This window comes from Cupressus sempervirens, chromosome 6 (genome assembly GCF_028749045.1).
Source record: "Cupressus sempervirens isolate cs-2001-9-10 chromosome 6, ASM2874904v1, whole genome shotgun sequence".
NCBI classification, from domain to species: domain Eukaryota; kingdom Viridiplantae; phylum Streptophyta; class Pinopsida; order Cupressales; family Cupressaceae; genus Cupressus; species Cupressus sempervirens.
Window position 1 is genome coordinate 654,625,489 of NC_143123.1, and position 23,198 is coordinate 654,648,686.

At 35.5% G+C, this 23,198-nt stretch overlaps 1 protein-coding gene across 1 annotated transcript; it reads right to left on the reverse strand.

Annotated features, from left to right (window-relative positions):
• Positions 1 to 516: 516 nt before the first annotated feature.
• On the reverse strand, positions 517 to 7,360 carry LOC149553895 (uncharacterized). Its single transcript, XM_089789242.1, has 7 exons — positions 6,781 to 7,360; positions 2,332 to 2,448; positions 2,012 to 2,190; positions 1,802 to 1,895; positions 1,597 to 1,674; positions 1,252 to 1,353; positions 517 to 1,081 (listed from the first exon to the last, which is right to left on the reverse strand). The coding sequence occupies exons 1-7, from the start codon at positions 7,243 to 7,245 to the stop codon at positions 929 to 931; spliced, it is 1,188 nt and encodes a 395-aa protein (XP_089645368.1). The 5' UTR covers positions 7,246 to 7,360; the 3' UTR covers positions 517 to 928.
• Between the last annotated feature and the right edge of the window lie 15,838 nt (positions 7,361 to 23,198).

The following is a 23,198-nucleotide window of genomic DNA, read 5'->3' on the forward strand; positions in this document are numbered from 1 at the left end:
ATATCTGATACACTCTAAATACAATATCTGACATGCAAATTGCAGCACATTATTTTTGCTGATTTGATCTTTACTTCAGAATTGAATCCATCGTTGATGAAGTGTACATTTCCTGCCTGCCATATTACTTTAACATGGAACCTAAATGTTGTTTAAAATTCCTTAAAAATCAGAACAATCAGTTTAATCTTTTCTACTACATAGCTCTCTGGATTGTCTTTTTTTTTCAAAAGTTGCAAAACTTACTGCCAGATGTTGTTTCATTTAATTTCTACAATTCCAAAACATAAGGAATATAAAAACGTTGAGAGCAAGAAAGAATGAAGTTAATTTCCACCATGAACAAAAGCTGTCTACAGGACAGGCAATGGCAAAGCGCAAGATTGTCGTCAAATGAAAAAGATGATTATAAAATGCATCTCTATATAACCTAAAGTAGAAAAGAGTTGTTTCTGACTCTGGAAAAGTGCAAGATTGTTAACTGAACATAAGGATTATAAAAGGTGTCTCTAGATAGGCATCAAAAGAAAAGAGAGTTTATTATCAAGACAAACCTTCTTTATGGTGTACAACTACAAATAATGATAGAATCAATGAAATTATATGAAAGCAGTTGCATATATAAATACAAATAATCATAGAATCACCATTCTTCTTTGTATTGTCTTTCCTATACATACGACTGGAGAAAAACTTGTTAGAGGATATCAAATACATGGGTGAATTCAACTGGTCTTTGCCCCCTATTGCTGCAGGAAGGCAAGTGCATGAACGAGTTACCTTCTTGATATATACTTAATATTAAACATACAGGGGCAAAATGCAATGCTGTGAAATGGTTTTAAATGCCCCTCTTTGAGGATAAGGGATGTAACATTTTCTCACCGGCGAACAATATACATTCAGGAAGGTAGTTGAACTTAAAACCTCAGTTTTCAAACTCAGATGATGACTTTTCTCTTTCCCATGAGTCAAGCCGCCTTACTCTCTTGTCCAACTCTGCCGTGACTGCTGCCTGTCGCCTTTTACGCTGCTTCGTTATACAGCTAATGGTCATAGAACCGATCTTATCAAACGCCACCTGAAACAAATGACCTTGTTTTAAACAACACTTTTTATTATCAAGTACCTATCAGCTTGTACTAGAGCGTGCAACTACTAGTTTAACTCTACTAGTTTAATTTGATCAGTAAATAAGAGAAGATTAAAGAAACATTCGTTGACAAAGTTAAGTTATTTCCATTTAGGCACCTTTAACAGTGCATCTGGGTCAAAGGCATGGTGTGCAGTGTGATGCAGAATATTGATCACATCTCCAACCTGTTGAACGGCCAGTAGCTGGTCCTCATTTATCTACAATGTCAATTGCAGAAAGCACTCCTGAGTCTTAGCACAAGAAAGCCTTTCATTTTTTTTTTTTTTGAAATTTAGAATCTTGTAAATAACAGACTGGAACTATATTGCTTGCTTCCTACTAGTACAATAAAGGGAGCGACCTACAGTATTCTACACAGTTGAAACTCAATGAACTGATATTTTCAACAATGAACCGATCTATGTAAGGTTAGCATAAAAGTGGAGTTAATGAACACGAACCTTGAAGATAGCCAAAGCAACCCTGAATAGAACATTGGTTCCCTCACTGAAAAGCAGATCCCAAACTCTCATTGTAGTCTATTGATGAATCCTCAAGGTAACGTACAAAAGTTTTATAAGAAATAGAATAAATCCAGAAATAGATATAGCTTATCTATGGAGTCTGCATAATATTTTTCGAAATAATAGCACAAAACAGAGATACCTCTGAAGGCAAGCTCTTTGCAAACAGACAGAGAAACCATTCTGTTGCTACAAGAGACACATCAAATTCTAGGTTCTCAAAATGTCGAGCAAGCCTGGCACAAACAAGGAAGAACAATGTTGTAGCTTACTGCAAGCTTTAAAAGGCAAGATAATAGATTAAAGTTCAAGGACTCTCTTTCCTTTCCAGAAAGATGTATAACGTCCTTACTTAGGGAACATTTTCGCAAGGAAATCCTTGAAAACCATTTGTTCAACATGACATCCATATAAATTGTCCGTATAGCAGTCATTAAATAAAACATTTTCCAAAAGCACAGCCAACATCCAAAATGCATCCTCCTCTGTTTTCATGACTAACAATAGCAATGCTGCGATATAATTCATCCCCTGTTTCCAAAGCAGGACAAGATTTCCATTGAGTCACCATGTCAGATCAAGGTAATGATAAAATCAAGCAAGCTTTTTAATATTTCTCATATATGTGTGCATGACAGCTGAAGAAAAGGAACACAACTAAATTAGTGTCACCTGACAATACCCAACATGAGAATCACGGAAGGAATATGCCACAAGAACTCTTCTCAGAGATGCATGCCCTTCTTCAGTATCCAACCATGGGTGTGTAGGAAAAGTACGAGCAATATCCTGAACATAAATTAGAAAACGTGTCTATCAAATGCTATTCAATTGTGAATTATAACAAAAGGCCTCCTCATTTATACAGTTTAACAGGACTGTGAGCATTGGAGTCTTGAAATTTTGAAATAGCAATTGACATATAAATACCTCAATCAAGCGTGAGAGTTTATGCATAATTTTCCTGACAACCACACTGAGAAACGAACTTGTATTTTAAGTGCTCAGCATAAAATTGCTATCAATCAAATTATGAAAAGATATTACATTAGTAAAAATTCCCTACTCCAGCCAAGTCTAGAAAAATAGGTTTTTCAACGAAGGGTTCAAATTATTGGCCCCTGATGCTTTATAAAATATGATATCTAGACGGCCAATTTGTTTTATACTAAAACATCTTTGTTATCGTTCTTCTCTATAGGAAAATCCTCAATCTCCAGTAATTCTGTCTAGAGGGGCGAGCCAAGTCTATAAAAATAAGTTTTTCAACGAAGGGTTCAAATTATTGGCCCCTGATGGTTTATAAAATATGACATCAAGGCGGCCAAGTTGTTTTATACTAAAACATCTTTGTTAGCATTTTTCTCTATAGGAAAATCCTCAATCTCCAGTAATTCTGTCTAGAGGGGTGATGCTTCAGTTTCAATTTTGGGGTATTCTGACAAAAAAGTTCCAGGATGTCATTCTGAGATGTTTGAATTTAATGGAGCATGAGATTCATCCATGCCCTACAGAATAGACTGCATTCAGATTAAGGGTCTGCACAAACTTCCTCATAAAGATATGCATGAATGCAATCAACTTATTGTAGTTCTAATATGGATTTGGGGTGCGCTCGAAGGGACTGAATGCCTAGAGCTCAGTCTGGGCCAGGCATTTGATGATTCGTATGTTTGGGTTACCTGTTAAATTTATTATTGTTCTAGCATGGGCTTTATAAGTAACAAGCCAAATTGGAAAAAGTCAAAGACTAATACAAATAAGAAAACATAATTCTTATTATGCTTGACAGAATTGCAGATATGGACTATAGGTCCACTCAAACTATAGTCTACGAACTTGGCCGAAAAAATTCTATGAGAATCGTATGGCACGTGAAAATTCAAAATTGTATTAAGCATATGGAAAGATTGGAATGCCCACTTTAATCTTTGGAGCTGTTGAGAATGCTCACTTTTCCATGTATGCTAAAGCCATGATATACTCTAGTTCTAAATGTTATATTAGAAATTAAGGTCTTAAGTCAACAAACTTGTTTTGGAAGCATCCAATTTACGAACTCTTGTAGAACAGTGACTTGGCTAATGCCATGTGTCCTATTGCTCATATATTATCATCTCATGACAGAAGGAATGCTTCTCTTCTGTGTGGATGCCATCATGGCCATAGCCACATTGCTCATTCCAAGCACGATTTTCACAAATCTCATGGATCTCCTTAGTTTATAAGATGTGGTTGGTCTCCTTTGCCACATTGCTAGTCTTCCACTTCTTAAGGTGATAATGGTCTTTTAAGTTGGCACAATAGTTTAAAATTTCCCAAGCTGGTCCTTGCTAAGTCATGTTGATCAAGAAGAAGAAAATGATTAACAGAAGAAGAAAATGATTAACAGTATACCATCTTAGGTTGGGAGCCTATTCCCAATAACCAAAACCTCCTTAGATTGCTACGATAACCTACCTACCTAGGACCCCACCCCCTCCTACTAGAATTGCTTTAGCTGCCTATAAATATAATCACTTTTGTTTTTCCCGTGGCCCCTTAAGAATTGAGCTTTTGGGGGCATTATCCTATTCCACCCATCCTCAATCTGAAAAACAATATTGTATATTAATAGTGTAATATAGAAACTGTACTGTTCAGTAGAAAACATGGGATCCATAAAAATTGTCTCAACAGATTTATTTAAAGACAACTCTGAACTCTCCAAATGAACATAACCAACATCCAAAATACGTTTTCTCCTCTCTTTTTTTTAACTTAGAATAGAAATTAACTGTGTAATGTAACTAAGTAGAAATAAAAGAAATCATTGAACCAATGCCTAAGATGAAACTCAGATTTCTGAAAAACAGGACTTCTACTATGAATTTATATTTCCAAACATTTGTAGGAATTAGAGCTAAGGAAATGAGTGCAAAATGATTTTAGATTGGCATTTATCTGCGATGTATGATTCAGATTGATATTGTACTATTCTAGTATGATTGCATTTCAAAATAAACAAGAATAGGAGCCTACTTGTATAAAACTATTAAACCAAAAAGGCTTCTGATTATCAATCCATGCCAAAACATAGGCGTGGAGGGCTGGGGAAATCTAGCTAGAAAATATTTGAAGAAGCCTAAATATCTAAACTGATGGAATCAGCATTCAAGGTTGATAATATGAGTGCATAAACATTGAGATTTATAACAAAAGTATTTGTTGTACTCAAATCCAAGAAAAGGCTAGAAGCTTATTCCATCAAAAAATGGATATTGCAGGTACAATTTCACTTAAATCCGAGGAAACAGAGAGGTGCTCCCCCATCAAAGTATGAGGAGGATTTGGAAGCTAAAAGCTCTTTTACTGGATAAATCCAAGACACAATACAGAACAAACACAATAAGAGATTTAAAGACACCTCAAATCCAACATTTTGAGCTTAACATACACTAGTTTTGGACCAATGACAATGGTGCAAAAACATTAGGATTTGCACCTTTCTATAACTGAGGCCCCAGTCGATAATGACACATAATCTTAAGCTATAGTATGAGAACATGTTACCATAATGACTTCAAATTCAAGGATAGGACAATAGATTCCTCTGTCGAAATATAGGCTTGTGCTAGCACAAGTGCATTCAACTTCAAACAAAGACCAATAGCTTTGTAAAATTTTTTTGTAAAGAATTAAACTTTTTGAGGACATTTCTAAGAGTATCATCCAGATGTAGTAAGTGTCAAATGTGTCATTCATTTTCATGAGAGATGGGTTCTTGTGAACCATTTGAACCATTAGTCATGAATATGGGTCATTGAGCTTGACTTGAAATCTACATAATTGAATCCTAATAGAAACACCATAATTTGACTTTTTGTGGAAAATATCTCCTACATAAGAGAATATGTTAGTATAATGAATGCAAATTCAACAACGAATGCTAAGTGTTTCATTCATTTTCATGAGAAATGTATTCTTGTGAACCATACTACTCATGAAACTTGACTCAAAAACTACACAGTTGAATCCTAATAGCAATAGTTTAAAGAGGCTTTTACTTTGTCAAAATATATGTACTAGCATAAGCGCATTCAATTTTAAACAAAGGCCAATAGCTTACTTCTGAAACTACAGGTATGTACTAGTGTAATTAAATTTAAAACTGGAGGATAGACAATCGCCATTATAAAAAACATATGCGTGTGCAAACATAATGCATCCAAATGTAAGTACAGGCCAACAGTGAATCCCTTAAGAATTTGGGTATGTAATTGTATAATTGCACGGAATCAGAGAAAATGCCTAGACCTTCCTATATCCATGGGTATGTGCTAACTGTTAAGTAAATTTCCATTAAAATCTGAGGAAAAGCCAAGAGTTTATAATCTAAAGAAAATCCAACAGTTTATCCCTTAACAATCTGGGGATGTACTTGTATAATTGTATTGAAATCTGAGAAAAGCCCTAGACCTTACTGTATCAAAACATGGGTACATGCTAACTATTAAGAAAATTTCCACCAAATCTAGGGAAAAGCCAAGAGTTTATCCCTTAAGAATCTGGGGATGTATTTGCATAATTGCATTGAAGTCTGAGGAAAGGCTCAGACCTTACTCTATCAAAATATGGGCATGTGCTAACTGTTAAGCAAATTTGCACTAAAATCTAAGGGAAGGCCAAGAGTTTATCTCTTAAGAATCTGGAATGTACTTGTGTAATTACACTGAAATCTGAAAAAAGGCCTAGCTCTAGCAAAATATGGGCATGTGCTAACGATCAACTAAATTTCCATTCAAATCTGAGGGCATGCCAAGAGTTTATTATCACTTTGGAATCTGGTACGAAGGCCTTAATCTGGAATGTACTTGCACAATTGCATTGAGATCTGAACGAAGGCCTTAATCAAAACATGGGTATGTGCTAATTGTTAAGCAAATTTCCATTCAAATATAAGCAAAGACAAAGACCATAAACTATCAATATTGTTTGAAAATGGTGAGGCTCAGAGCATATCTTACCTGGAAACCCCTTTTGGCGGCTTCCATTCAGATATAAGCAAAAGCAAAAGCCAAAGATCATGCGCTATCAATATAGTTTGAATTTAAAAATGGTGAGGATGAGAGCATATCTTACTTGATCAATCTGGTAAGTAGCAGGAGTAACAATACCCTCGACAGCCTGAATAAGGTCTTGATAGTAACTGTGGGGAACAGTGGAGCGCTTCTTAGCAGCTCCAGATGCAATGAACCACAGCTTGGGTCTCACAAGAGGGGGAATCCCCTGTCTTATGAGCCTCTTCAAAACAATGGTGTTTGTGAGAGTTGAGAGAGAGAGCGAAGAGACAAAGTTTCCATTGTCTTTCCAACACTGGGCTTGCAGATACCATGAAATCCCTTTGGCGGCTTCCATTGCACGCCACACACGGGCCTGCTCTTTCACCCTCTCTCTCACCTCATTCATCACATTTGCCTCCTCAATGGAACCATCGACTTTGAACGAGTAAATGTCCTCAAACTTCACATCCCCCTTCCAAAACATTTCGCATTTCGCTATATCTCCTTCTACTTCCAGTTTCCTCTGATTCTGTGCTCCAGACATCTTTTATGGTTCTTGAATTTGTAATGAAATTACATAATAGTTTGGATGTACGTACCAAGGACGTTGTAAATACAAGCTTGTTTTGCTTTTTCTTTCAAAAAGTTTTCTGAATGCTTAACCAGTAGCAGGTAGTTCTTATCGGGAGTGCAAGAATCTTAGTAGCCGTTATATTCAAATATCATTGGGTATTTGTGGACCCCAAGGACCAAACATGGAAGGGACATTTCGTTATTATCCTCAGCACAGGAAACGCTTCTTTTTAAGTGCCACGATTCATGTGAACGTTATTATTGTAAAGCGCTGCTTTCGTAAAAGTACCCTAGGTAGCGTTTTTCCCTAAACTCTATTGTATGAATGGGTGAAAGACTTGAATAACTTCTATGAAGTAGATTAGTGGTTGCTAGGGTTTCATGCGATCGTTGAATTTCCTTGCTTACGACTTTCTGTTTGAGCTTTCTTTTTGTTTTCCACCTGTCAAACTGCATTTACTGCAGAAGTTTTTAGGCTACTTTATAATGGTCCCTGCCAGTGGTGACCCAGTTGTTGATACTAGCGTTCACACTGCTACTTCAAAAAGCCATAATGCCTCCATTGAATAAATGAACTCGAAAATTCGTTTCGAAGGTATTTCACGAGGTAATCCTAATATTATCCTTCCTTTGCAAGAATTTGATGCTACTTGTGATTGGTTAGAGCAACATACCGTAATAGGGTATTTTGTGGGTAGGACTCCTCTTGAAGCTATGCTCCGAGAATGGGTTAACAAGAGTTGGATCACCTTGACGCTGTGCAAAACCTTACCAAAGGTTTTTTTTATTTTGTTTTGCCAACCCGTCACAGGTAGACGCAATTTTTAGCAATGGTCTTTGGTCTCTGCATTCTTCCTTGCTTTTTTTTCAAAGATGGTCGAGAGATTTCACTATCTCTAATGACCAAAAGCTTAGGGTTCCTGTGTAGGTAGAGTTCTTGCATTTACACTTGCCATGTTGGCATTTATTAAGTCCATTGCCAATATTCTTGGCAAAGTTATTACAAAGGAACATGAAATTTTTTTCAATGCTTGTCCTTAGAAATGTGTTTATGTTGAGGTTGATCTCTCCAAGTATCTTAAGGATTATGTAGAGATACATATTGGTTCCCAAACCTTCTTTCAGAAGGTGCTTTATTTGAACCTGCCTAACACCTGTTATAGGTGCCAATCAGCAGAACACAAGATTAGGGATCGCCCTTTGGCTATGCTTAGGGTTAAACCCTCGCCTAAAGAGGCCCCTGTCAAACCAGTAGAAGGGAAGCAAAAAGAAGAATGGACTACTGTTGGGTGCAAGGGGCAAGGTTCCCTTGGCTCCTAAATAGTCATATTCAGATGTCATTTCGGATCCTCCTATTTCAACAGGAGTGCAAACCCTAGCCATTATAAGAACGCAAAATATTTTTTTGGAACCAAACCTTGGTGTTTCATAGGTTTCAAACCCTGGTTCACAGGGGATAAAGGCGGTTGCCAGGGCTAACACCTCGGTTGTGATTCACACCCCTCTTGCTGCTTCCTCCATTGCGACTTAGAATGTGCGGCGTTCTCACAATCCTCTCGGATGTGCTAAGAAACTAGAAGAGAAATGTTGGGCCAGCAGTCCAAAGGATTTTCCTTCTGGCTTTAACCAAGTTTCAACTTTCTTACAAAATAACTACTCCTTTCTCGAGGACGAGGAAGATATGGAAGAATTTTCATGAATTTTTTATCATGCAATGTGCGAGGTCTTAAAGACCTCTCCAGAAAGTACTATGTCAAGGATACCCGTCATAGACTTGGTAATTTAAATTTTTTCTATATGCAAGAAGTTAAGATCTCTGGTTTCATGCTTTCCTCTGCATGTCGAGTCATTTGGTCGGATGGCATTATGTTTTCCTTTGATTTTGGCAGAGGTGGTGTAGTTACTCTTTTATCACCTCATCTTCATTCTGCTATTATTTCACACGGTTCTGACCCCATGCATAGAATCACTTGACTTTTTCATTCTATTAATAATCATTCTTTTGGAGTTGTTAATGTTTATGCTTCCAATGATGCTATGGAAAGATCATAATTGTGGTACTGGATGACTGACAACTTGCCTCCAGCTACTTGGATTATGTGTGGTGACTTTAATATGGTTGAGCTAGCCTCTAACAAAGATGACATTTTGTCTTTTCGCTGGACAGCTAGGGAAAGGGAAGGCTAGTACTACATGTGTGATAAATTGGGCCTTTTTATCCCAATACTAACCGTCGCCAACATAGTGGGGTTTGACACATTTGGTCCAACTTTCGAGCTGGCTCTAACTGCATTTTAAAACATCTCGATCATGTCATGATTACTACACAATCTTTTTTCTCCTTTTCAGAGGATCGATATTTACGTTTCATTCCATTGCCAGATGTGACGTTATCAAACCACTATCCCATTTATTTTGCTATTCCATAGCATACAATTGTCCAATGAGTTGTCAAGACTCAGTTTTTCCTCAAGATGTCAGTGCTAATGCATGCTTTCACTCTTGCTCATATCCTACATGTCTAGAATTTGGAGCCAAGTCCGCATTCTCAGATAGAGTGGATTCAATGGTGGAATGATGTTATTACTAGAACTGCTCGATTTCTACACATCTATGGGCAGCAGTTGGTGATTTTTAGAAGGCAGACCTATGAATCCACTATCACTGCTCTTAAGAAAGCCTCTAAGGTTCTCACCCTTAACTCTTTTGATGTTGATTTGCAAATTCAACTTGCCAAACTATGCCATGACAAGAAAGTTGCGGATAATTATGCTACTCGAGGGGCCTAAATCAAAGCTCGTCTCCATTGGTTGGGGTTGGTGATAAAGCTTCGAAGGAGTTTTTCAAGCTCTTTGAGCCCATCATACCAATTTTGGGATTAAAAAAATCAAACAAGGCACTTATGTTCTCTCTAGTCTCCTTGACATCCTACAAGCTTTTGCTCAACATTACAAAAACATATTTGCTTTACAAGGAAATTTGGTTGCTCGGGAGAAAGCCCTCAGAAAATGTATTTCTATTACTCTAAACCACCTAGCGGTTGAGCAACGTGCTTTCTGTGAGCAACTTCTCACAATTCAAGATCTTAAAGAGGCAGTTTTCTCCATGGTTGATGACAAGTCCCTTGGGTGTGATGGGTTTCCTTGTGAATTTTACAAACACCTCTAGGAGCATATTGGTCCCAACCCGGACAAAGTTTATTTTGAAGACTACCATTTTAAAAGCCTAGGAGTTGTTATCAAGAAAGGAGACATCAAATTCATACCTAAAGCTGGCGATCCTAAGGACATTTGTAACTGGTGGCCCATCACACTTCTTAATGTGTCTTATAAGATTATTGCTAAGGCAATTTCTCTTAAAATTCACCATCTCCTTCCTTTAATTGTGCGGCTAGAACAAAGTCACTTTATCAAATATAGGTATATTCTTGACAACATCATTGTTGTTTGGGAAGGTATGGAGTGGGCTCGCAAGTCCAATCAGCCATTTGTTTGATTGGAAATCGATTTTGCTAAAGCCTATGATCGGACTGAATGACATTTCATTTTGGTCATGCTTCAGGCTCTTGGTTTTGGTCCCAAATTTTTGCAGTCTGTGGAGATGCTAATGCTTGCATTACTATCAAATAACTCCCAATCTGAAGCCTTTGGGCTTTTTTGTTCCATTAGATAGGGTTGTCGTCTAGCTCCGACATTATATGTTCTTGCTATTGAAGGGTTTGGTTACGTGTTAGCCCATGTTGTCTCTTCGGGTTTGGTTCATGGCATTTCATTGCCAGATTCCTCTTCCTAGTTGGTCAATGGCCATCTTGTTGATGATTCTTATCTCACTCTTTTAGAGAATGAAGAAAACATCAATAATGCCTTGAATTGCCTTGACACTTTTTGTCAAGCTTCTGGCTCTGCTATTCAATGGCATAAAACACTCTATTATCACCAGTCTTTTCTACTAGCTCCACCTTGGCTTAACCAGTTTGAATGGAAATGGGTCACACACAGGGATATTTTTCACTTTTTGGGCATTCCTTTTGCCTTTCAAGCTTTGCCAGTGGATCTGTGGAATGCCATGCTTGCCAAGATTACAAAGAAGTTGGACTATTGGCTTATGAAACTACTTTCTCTTGTGGGAAAATTCTAGATCTGCTCTAAAGTTCTTGCAGCTATGCATGTCTATTATTCTTCCTGTTGGGCTCCTTCTAAAGCCTCCTATCATAAATTAGAGTGACGGCTCCGTGATTTTCTTTGGGCCTCTAGTTTTGACCATCTTGACTTTCATAGAGTTGATTGGGATTTTTGTTGTCTCCCTAAAGAGTTTGGAGGCCTTGGCCTTCTCTAAACATAGAAGCAAGGCCTTGCTCTTTGTGCAAAATGGATTATTTGTGTCATCATTGGAGATGAAGCTTGGAAAATTCTGGTTCAGCATTGCATCTCCTCTAGGTTTCCTATTAACAAACTTGCATGGAAGAGGATTGGCTTTCAAACCCTTCTCATCATGTGAGAACTCGTGCACATATAGGACTCTTTTGTTATCAAGAGCATATAGAAAGCTTGGGAGGCTGTTAAGCCTTGGCTTCGTTGCTTTGGTGATGAGTTCCATGATGGGCTCTCTTTGAACTAATAGAACATTTGGTGGTCTCCTCTGTTTGCCATCGAAGGTATTCCCCTAACCAAGACTCAAGGTTCTAGTGCTCTATGTTTTTTCAAACGTGGCATCAAGACTCCTAAAGATCTTTTCTCTAGGGTCTCCATGAGTCTCAGATCTTGGGAAGATATGCAAGTCTAGTTTCGTCTTGCTTGTTTAGATCGACAAACTTTTGACTTGTTTCTTTCTGCAATTCTAGGGCACTTAATTCATAAAGTGGGTATCCAATCTGTTCACCCTTGGTGGACTGACTGGAAGTGGTATCTTGCCACTCCCTTCATTAGCAACGAGCCAAGTTTGGGATATTGATGGCTTTCTCTCCATCTGCTAATGGTGGATACCATCAATCAAAGATGACATTTGCAATCTTCCCTTTCTCAATGGAGAAAGTGCTTTGACACTATTTGGAGTGCCATTACAGAACCCAAGATTGCTCATTTTTCTTTGTGCTTGGCTTTTTAAGGTCTTCCCCTTGGGCCTTGGCTTAAGCATATTAGGGTTCCAGATCCTCAGTGTCTATTTTGTGGCCAACCAGAGTCTTTTTTGCATATTTTCTAGTTCTGTAGATGCGCTTAGAATTATTAGCACTGGATTCATGATTTCTTTAAGTTGTTTCGGCCTAAACTCTTTTCTTGGCATATTGTTATTTTGGGTGATTTCTCCAGATTCCCTAGAAAATTTACCTAGATCTAGCATACTTTCAGAATGGAGATTTTTTTCACTCTATGGAAAGATAGAAATGTTGTTCTTTTCACTCATAGTTTTCTTGATATAAATATTGCTATGTACACTAAAGTGTGCATTTGTAATAATGTAATGATGCAAATCCAAGTGCAAGCGAACAAGGTGGCTCTGGGGGTGGCCCACCTTCAAGAGCTTCTCAATCATTGGGACAATACCCCTTGTACAATTGTTAGAGTGCCTCTAGATGCATCAATTGATACCACATTACCCAGAGGCTATTGATAAGGGCGCAGTTCTTTGGGCTACCGCTTGCATATGCCGCATTCATAGGCTTCCTACTATGTGGGAAAAATGTGGACAAATATGCAAACACACTTCTATGAATCCTTATATTTGAAATCCTTCAAAATAACACCATGAAAGTGCAAGATCTCAAGAATCGACTCATAGCTTCCTATCATCAATGTGCAAAGACCTTCAAAGATTTGAAGTGGTGGTCCTCATATAAACATTAGCCCTGGTCTTCACAAGTACATCCAATGAATGGAAGATTCAAATGATCATGAACATGCAAGATATCTTCAAGTCTTCAAGAAAGCTTCAAAAAATGTCTATCATAATTGTAGCATAAGAAGTCATGATCTTCTCATAAGAATGCTCTAAGTCCTCAAAGAAATTGCATGAAAGCTCCAAATAATGGTGATAATAAAATTTCCTCTTCCAAAATGAAGGAGGTCTCCTTATATACCAAAGTCAAGAAGCATTTTCAAATTGGAGGGAAAATGAAAATTAAATGAAAAGGTGTGACCCACATAAGAGAATGTGCAATTAACATTTAATTAAGAGATGTGGAGTGTAAAACTCCATAAAAATCATAAGATGAGGGGTGTTTTTATTTAATTTAAATGTAAAATAATCTCTTTTCTTACAAAATAAAGTGTGTGACATTTATTTGATTATTTCTTTTTCTTTTTTGGCAAAAGGGGACAAGCCACGATATATATATATATATATATATATATTGGTTTAAGAACTCAATTGGGAAAGAACTAGAAAGAAAACTTAGCATCATTGCAATATGTACAAGTGAATTTAATTATTTCTTTTAAAATAATAATTATTGCACATAAAATTAAATGAGGAGGGGATTTATTTAATTAAAAAGGAGCAAATTCCTTTAATTAAATAATACAAAAATCAAGATGATCCAACTATTTATTAATTAAATAAATTAACTCCAATCTAATCAAAGAAATTGATGTAAAATAATAATGATTAATTAAATAATTCAAATAAATTGAATAATTCAAATAATTTAATTTGATCAAAGGAAATGGTGATGTAAATATTGATTCAAGCTTGAGATAAATTATGAAACCAGGGCACATAGTCAAGGTGATCATTTTAGGGTGCATACATTTGCCCCTCTTTGACTAATGTGTGTTCACATACATGACAAGCACATTAAGTCAAAGAACTATAAAATAAAGTGTGTATAAAGATTGATTTATGCCAAAAATATATAAAGATTAAGCATCCAACTCTTGTTCGCTGGACATGCCATCTGGGGTCTTACAATGCCTAGAACACAATATGCCACTGTAGGTCTTATAATTGTAGGTCTCCCCAAAGAGTTTTTAGCAACTATAATATTCATGAAATATATATAAAGGTAAAAGGAAAATATCATCACCCAGAAAATGAAAAATCACGCATTAACTTGCCCCAAGTACAATAATCATCTGCCCAAGCTAGGCAGAAAAAGATGAGTAGATTTTGAATCAACTTTGTAAACAATGAAGCTCAATAGAGTGTTCTTGTCCCCTTAGGATTGAAATCAAAATGAAGGAAAGGCTAAGAAAGAACAAGATAGATATGATCAAATCAAAAAAAGGTTCATGATGAAATATAAGCAAGATATAGATCAAGAAACCAAGGTTAAATCACTAAGCATGAAAAGCATGCCCTAAATCAAAAGAAAGAAGGGGGGTGAATGAAAGAAAAGAAGATGGAAAGAAGAAGAGGGAAAATGCCTCAAAAATAATCAACTATGTAAGATATCACATTTTAATTGAGATCACAAACAAGTGACGTGTACTAAAAGGCACAATCACGATCAAAGCTGAGAGCAAAGAAATGATGAAGAGACCTCCAAAAGATAAACAAAAAAATTAAAACCTCCAAAAAGACAAGGGGATAAAATGCATGTTCATGTCCATATGACACTTCTATCCATTCTATGTACTTACTCATTTTGGCCAAGATTAAGATCCTAGTTTTAATCATCGAGCTGAGCTACACAACCTTCACTAGTCGGAACCATGAAGATATGAATGTAACTCTATCAGAAAGATCACACAATCATCACTAATCACCAAAGTAATCTAAAGATATGAATGTGATCGGAAGCTTCCCATAATCATCACTATTCACCAAGGAAACTATGATGATATGAATGGGATCTGGTAGTGTTGAGAAATACTGCAAGTCTTGAGATCAAAACCACACAAGCAAGAAATCAACCAAAAATGTATCTCATGGTCCATAGTTCTCTAGCTATGCATCCCAAAGAAAACCATAGAGACACTCATCAATACTAATCAAATCACTCATAAAAAGAAAATAGACCACATGCCCCTAGTGTAAAAATGACTAGGGAGGGAATATAAAAAAACATACAGATATAGTGTAGTAAAGATGTATATATAGCAATGAACACTCATCATACAAAGAAAAATCAAAGCATAACTCAACATTAAGTATAAACTAAAGCATGATAATCAAGGCAAGACTCTTAGGGTAGTGTTAAGAAACACTATTTTGGTGTTTAAGATATTAAGGAACACCGTTGTTGATATTGAAAAATACCATTTCTTTTATAATTTTTTTCGTATTTTTGGAATATATCTCTTTTTAAATATTTTTTCAGGACCCATAAATATGTATAGATGCCCCTAGCAAGAACAGACATCAGGGATAGAACTTTTTCAAATGAAGCACATCAATAGGATTAGGGAGCTAATCTTCCTCAGGTGTAGACAACAAATAGGCACTTGATCCAAAAGTAGTTGTAATAATAAAAGGAACCAACCAATTAGGCTCAAATTTTCCATTTTGAGCTTTATTTTTATGATTCTTAGGATTCTCATGCAAAACAAGATCTCCCATTGAAAACTCTCTAGGGAAAACTTTCTTGTCATAAGTCTTAGACAATCTTTTCTGATAAAATCTCATGTGATCAAAAATAGTTTTGCTCTTCTCATAAAGTAACTCAAGTTCTTGTAATCTCATAACTTTGTAATCTTCATTTGTCACTAATCCATTAAGTGTAACTCTCAATGATGGAATCTCATCTCGTAAAGGCTCAATATTGTAAATATGAATAACATCCTTGCTGGCAACTGTAGAATCAGAGTCTATCAAGTTCCTCTTAATTTCTCTTGAATCATAAAGTTGTCTAATAATTGGAGAATCCAACTCATGAGAAATATGTGAGTTTGAAATCTTATTAATTGTACTAGGTTGAGAATCATATCAATACCCAAATCAATTGAGAAGGCTCTAAAGATAAATCCAATTCATACTTATTTGAATATGCTCTTTCATCATTGTTTTGTATATATGAATCATTTTGCATTTTTGAAGAAGAAGCTTCATTAATTGAACCATGTCCATCTCCCCAAGGAAGATTAGTAAAAGGGATCAAATCATCACATATATCTTGTTGATCAAGTATATACACTTCCTCATCATCATCATAAACATCAAAGATGGGTCCATCATCATTTTCTTCTTTGTAAATCCAATTGCTAACAACACTTCCTTCTTCCACTTCTTCCATAGGAAGTAAAGGTTCAACCAAAGAAACAACCTCACATCCCTCCATTTCGCTATTGAGTGTCTTAGATTCTATCACACATTCTATAGATTCTTCAACCATCTCATCTGAAACTCTATCCAAAGGCATATGTGATTATGCTAAAATATTATTGACAGCCAAAGTATTAACTCCTAGAATACACATCTCAATTTCATTATGTGCAAATGTAACACACCGATGATGTGTGGAAGGAATGAATTTCATTTCATGTATCCAAGGTCTATCCAATAAAATGTTATAAGAAAGTGTACTAGTATCAACCACATGAAATTGAATATCTCTCTCAATTGACTCAACTAGAATAGTTAAAACAACCAATCCTTTAGATTGTCTTTCACTACCATCATAAGCTTTAATAGTAACCTTCTATCTAGTATCAATATCTTGTTCTGAATATCCCAACTTTTCAAGTATGTTGAAAGGAAAAATATTCAACTTGACACCCCCATCTATCAACACACATCTAACAAGAGTTCTTTGAATCATGACTTCAATATGTAAGGCAAGATTATGTGGATGATTCAAATCCTTACCATTTTCCTTAATTGTAACCATGTTGATAACATTGTTTGCATTAGAATATCCATAATTTTGATTATAATAAGTATAATTCACTTGAGCTTTCCAATTCTTAGATGATTCACCCTTTTCATGCTTAGGTAATGGATCCTTATATCTTGATGATCATTATTAGTAGCATGACTGGAACCATCAATTACTAACTTTCCATTATCAATCAAATTCTAAATATCGTGTTTTAACCTTTGATCATTTTCTATATTATGACCAGTTTTGCTCTGTTGATATTTACAATAGGCATTATCATCCCAACGTAGACCCTTAACAGAAGGTGGTTGCCAATTCTCAATCAAAGTTAATAACTTGCCATCAACCAACTCTTCCAAAACATCCTCATAAGGTCTACCAATCTTTGTAAAATTTCTTCTCTCTTGAGGATTTGTATAATTATATCTAGAATTATCTCTATTATTTTGCTGAGAAGATGCTTGAAGTTTCATAGAATGAACACTATCTGATGACTTGTAAATTGTTTGGTCATCAGACTTAGGTGCATCAACTATACTCTCATTAACCACACATTGATTCCCTTTATAAGAAGTACTCCTATTCTTATTTCCATTGTTGTTATTATTCTTGTTGCCATTATTCTTGATAATTCCTTGATTCTTCAAAACATCTTCAATACAAAAAGTTGTTTCTACCATATTATGAAAATTTTCAAACAACCATTTGCCAATTTCATTTCTCAATTTAGGAACCAAATTACTCACAAGTATATCATTTTTCTCTTTGTTTGGAGTTTCTCTAGAGTAAAGAGAACATAACTTTTTCCATCTTTGCAAAAAGGTAATAAAGGATTCTCTTTGATCTTGTTTGAGATTGCATAAATCCAACATAGAAAGTGGTTTTTGAACATTGTAAGAGAAGTGTTGAATAATTTTTTGAACAAGGTCCTCAAAATTATTAAGTGGGGGAGTAATCTTAGTGAGCCATTGCATATCTTGACCCTTTAAACTCATAGGGAACAATCTTATAAGATAAGCATCTATATGTGCAAATTCCAAGGTCAAAACATTAAACTATCTCACATGATCACTAGGGTATCCATTCCCATCATACTTATCATAATTAGGAAATTCTATTTTCTTAGGGAATTCCACCTCTAGAATACTCCTCTCAAAAGGTAGAGGAAAAACACTCTGTAGAGAAAATGGATTCTTAGGTCTAATTTTATCCATTAACATCTTCATATTTTTCTCAGTTTGTTCTTGAAATGAAGGATTTTGTCTCTTAATATTCTTATTCACATCAAAATCATAATATACTTGAACATCTTTTTCAATTAAATCCATGAAGTATTTATCCTTATTAATTTTAATGTATTGATCCATGTACTTGTGGAATTCTAGGTCTTGCTTTAATAAATCATAATCCACACCAAAACCATGTGTAGTAAATTGAGGGTGTTGTTGTAAATTCCTTGGAGGAGACATTTACCTTTGCTGATATCTAGGAGGAGGATATGGTTGTCTCATATTTCTCTTAGAAGATTGTGAAGGTGACATATGTCTAGTAACTCTTAGAGGAGGAGAAGGAGGTGGAAAACCATTACCACCACCAAGCAAAAGTTTCTGACGTGCTATTTCATGAGCTCTCTTTTCCACCTCACATTGTATGAATGCATCTATGTAAGCTTGTTTTTCTTGTACAATATGTCTCTCCTTGTCACCTCTAGGAGATATAGAAGGTGGAGAAACATTACTTCTTTGAGAAAGAATATCATTAACCATTTGTTGAGCCATATCTTTAGTTATTTTTCTAGCTTGGGCTTCTATATACATACTCGCTTTATTAAACTGACCATTAGGGGTTCTTGGAGTTTTGTTGAGAAATTCTTGAGACCTAGCCAAACTTTCGTTGATTTGTTGTGCTACTTGTTTCTCTTTCTTCTCCAAGTATGCCATCTTTTCCAATTCATCTTGTCTGATTTTATCATCCATTGGGTGAGAAGATTTAGGTGATAATCTAGGAGGAGCAAGAAATGGAGAGTAGTGCTGATTTCCTCCAAAAAAATCATTTGCTAAGGTAGTTCCATCAATATCTTCATGGTTTATGCAAGATCCCAAAGGTTCAACCCCATTTTGCCTCAATAATCTATCATTTATCATGTCATCCATGCTTTTATCTTTGCTTCTAGTGAATAACATGTCCTTCTCAAAAAGTGAAGAGGGCCTAGGTATGTTCAATTTACCAAGATTGCTAGGAGTAAGCTCAATTTCAATTTTTCCCTTAGGTGTTTGATCAAAGATAGGTTCTTTTCCTTTATGTTTTTGACAAGTTGGAACTAAGGGTAATTGACCAAAGTTAACTTGAGGTTGTTTACCGTGACTCACTTGAAACCTAGTCATAACTGGCATGAGAGGGAAAACACTAGTAAATAGAAAGACTCCAAGATGCATTGGTATCACTCTTGGGTAGTAAAGTAATCACTTGTCCAATTAATAAGGTGTAATAATGTAATTTTTTGTCACTCTTGCTAACTTAATCAGCCAATAGAGGTCTTAGGATTGGTTAACACAATATGCCACTATTGGTCTCACAATTGTGGAATGATCCAAGAATTATAATGTTCTATAATAATATGAGATAAATTGATATGTTTAGACAAGTGAATACCCACAATCCAAGCATGAAATCAAAGAATCCCAAAGAAAACTTTCTCCACTAGGGAAATCTCTAACTTTGCAAGTTTTGATTTTGGGGACAAGATAAGATAAGACTTACTAACTCAAAGATAGCTATGATGCAAGGATCCAAAGTGACAACAAGTTTAGATGCTCAAGATTAGGTCCACAATAGTCAAAGCAACTCAAGAATGAAGAAAACATGGTTACCCTAGAGTCCATATGATGAATAATGAATTATTATTTTAACCAACTAAGATCAATTTTAGATTTATAAATAATAATCAGGCACATAGAACAATAATAAAAGATTTCAAGAAAATGTCTACAAGCAATGGGCAAGGGACAAAGCAACCTTGTGCATGAACAAGAATCATGTTGTAGTATGAATCTAATCCCTAGAACCACTTTTGTGTATGTTCTCAAAATGTTTTTCAATCATGCACATAGTCCTAGAAAAGAAAATTTGGCAGCACTAAGGTTCTTAGTAATGGTCAACTCTAGAGCTTTTGCAATCTAGAGTGGGTGAAATCCAATCTCGGTGCACTAGGGTTTTGACATATTCTAAGAATTTAATCAATCAGAGATATTGAGGAGATTCGACAATCCAACAAAAGACTACACCCATGGGGATTTCCCTCACAAGGACATTTATATAGTGGTTGTTACTACCACGTCAAAAATGACTATTACTACTTGAGGTTTCGTCCATATGGTTGACCCAATAAAGGGAGTGTCCATTGCAGTTAACCCTTTCTAATCAAGGAAGACTCACAAAATTGTACCACAAGGGGACTTGGTTTGGATTCAAGGGTTCTATGTTTTTGATGTGCCCAAAAGGGAACAAAGCATACTCCTCTAGCCTCTTCACCTCACCCAAACATAACAAACAAGATTCTTTGACATGATAATTCAAAATCATCTCACCAAATTTTTGGAAAAGCCAATAACAAACACCACCACTATCTAAAGAGAAAGTACCAATGGATGTTGAGGACAAACCTAAGTGGAATAGTGAGACAATGACAAATATCTTTCCCTACCTACAAGGGGATCTATTGTCAAGAGGATCTCCACATGTAAAGCAAGAAGATGAAGCTTAGTCCCTCAAGATCGCCAAATAGTGTTCATAGGGCCTAATTACTATGTGAAACATATATCTATGGAAGAAAATCTAGATCCAATTTTAGAGCACCAAATGAAGTGTGAATCTATGAAAGCATGTAAAAGCACTCAAGCTAAACACATGAGATGTTTGTTTTAGTTGCAAATCCAAATGTTATAGAGATCCAACAAAATACCTAGTAATTCTTGCAACACATCTTTTCTCTATTGTACCTTTCGTTTATGCTGAAACACTTGCTTGCAAAATAAGCAAACACAAGATATGTAATATATCCAACTTATGCAAAATTAGGGTTAGATCTAAAAATATGATTTTTAAGAGTGGTAATAATCAACAAATAACCCAAATGAAATTTCACATCATGCATTGATCTATGTGAAAATTAAATGCAAACTATTCATTAAATGCCCTTTTTTAATATTGATTTTTGACCTAGTCAACAAGATTGGACCTATATGATATGAATTTAGATCCAAAACCCTAAATGGAGAAAAGAGACCCCCATCAAAAATCAAAGAGCTTTCCAAAAATGTTAGAATTTTGAAAAAATCTTTTCATTTGTGCCCTAGAGAGCTATTTTGTCAAAATAGACCAATTTTTTCAAATCAAATTATTGAGCCTTAATATGATATCTAAAATCAAAACACAAAGAACTAACTCTATTTATTATTCAAAGAGATTTCCAAAAATGCATATTTATTATTCAAAGAGCTTTCCAAAAATGCATACTTTTCCAAAAAAATTGCTAATTTTCTCCTTAAAATGATTTTTCATTAAAAATAAAAAAAATAAAAAATACCTTAGAAAAATCTGAAAATTGGATTAAAGCTTGTCTAATATGTCGCCACCTTGCAAAAAAAAAGTTTAGGCTAAAATACCAAGCCATTTGGGAGATATGATTGAATCTTTAAAAATTTAGGGCTTTCTTCTCCAAGAAACTCTACACAAGGGGTTAGCTCCAAAAACATCCAAAACCAACATGAAAGAGGTGGGTTGCCCCATGGTGGGTGCCAAAAATGGCATGTGAAAAATATGGACAAATATGTAAACACACTTCTATGAATCCTTATACTTGAAATCCTTCAAAATAACACCATGAAAGTGCAAGATCTCAAGAATTGACTCATAGCTTCCTATCATCAATGTGCAAAGACCTTCAAAGGTTTGAAGTGGTGGCTCTCATATGAACATTGCCTTGGTCTTCACAAGTACATCCAATGAACGGAAGATTCAAATAATCATTAACATGCAAGATATCTCCAAGTCTCCAAGAAAGCTTCAAAAAATGTCTATCATAATAGTAGCATAAGAAGTCATGATCTTCTCATAAGAATGCTCTACGTCCTCAAGGAAATCACATGAAAGCTCCAAATAATGGTGATAATAAAATTTCCTCTTCCAAAATGAAGGAAGGAGGTCTCCTTATATACCAAAGCCAAGAAGCATTCCCAAATTAGAGGGAAAATGAAAATTAAATGAAAAGGTGTGATCCACAAAAGAGAATGTGCAATTAGCATTTAATTAAGAGATATGGAGTGTAAAATGCCTTAAGATGAGGGGTGTTTTTATTTAATTTAATTATAAAATAATCCATTTTCTTTCAAAATAAAGTGTGTGACATTTATTTAATTATTTCTTTTAAAATAATAATTGTTGCACATAAAATTAAGTGAGAAGGAGTTTTATTTAATTAAAAGGGAGAAAATTCCTTTAATTAAATAATACAAAAATCAAGATGATCCAACCATTTATTAATTAAATAAATTAACTCCTATTTAATCAAGGAAATTGATGTAAAATAATAATTATTAATTAAATAATTTAAATAATTTCTATAATTCAAATAATTTAATTTGATCAAAGGAAATGGTGATGTAAATATCAATTCAAGCTTGAGATAAATTATGAAACCGGGGCACATAGTCAAGGTGACCATTTTAGGGTGCATACACCTGCCACTGCTCTCCTAGTGGTGGCGATGGTGGTTGGCATTGCCACTCAATTTTCTCGCCTCATGGTCGCACAAGCTAGTCCTTGTGCTTGGTGGCTCCTCCTCTTGGTCCTCAGCATGTGGTTTATAGAAAGTGGCCCTTTCACCTATAATTGGCTATCTCACCTTTGCGACCTGATACTAAGGATACTGACCAGGCCCCTAATGATGCTACTGATGGCTGGATTGTTCCCAGCCAGCCTGCCAATCCTAGGGATGACTGGGGATTTCATGATCAGGATGAACCACCCCCCTCAATTGGCATTGCTTTAGCTACTAGAGGGTTGCTTCTTAATTTTTTTTTGTTGATGAATAGTTGTTGATTTCGGCTTCAACCATGTGAACTCTCGTGACGTGATCTTGTATCCCCCAACCCCTTCTTTGTGAATTGTAAACT

What these genes read in the sequence shown, in the direction of transcription:
- LOC149553895 (XM_089789242.1), bottom strand. Translation starts at nt 7,245, where the DNA reads ATGTCTGGAGCACAGAATCAGAGGAAACTGGAAGTAGAAGGAGATATA. An exon ending in CTCATGTTGGGTATTGTCAG is followed by an intron (nt 2,191 to 2,331) that starts GTGACACTAATT and finishes CTTTGGAAACAG; the next exon opens with GGGATGAATTATATCGCAGC. An exon ending in CAAAGAGCTTGCCTTCAGAG is followed by an intron (nt 1,675 to 1,801) that starts GTATCTCTGTTT and finishes ATTCATCAATAG; the next exon opens with ACTACAATGAGAGTTTGGGA.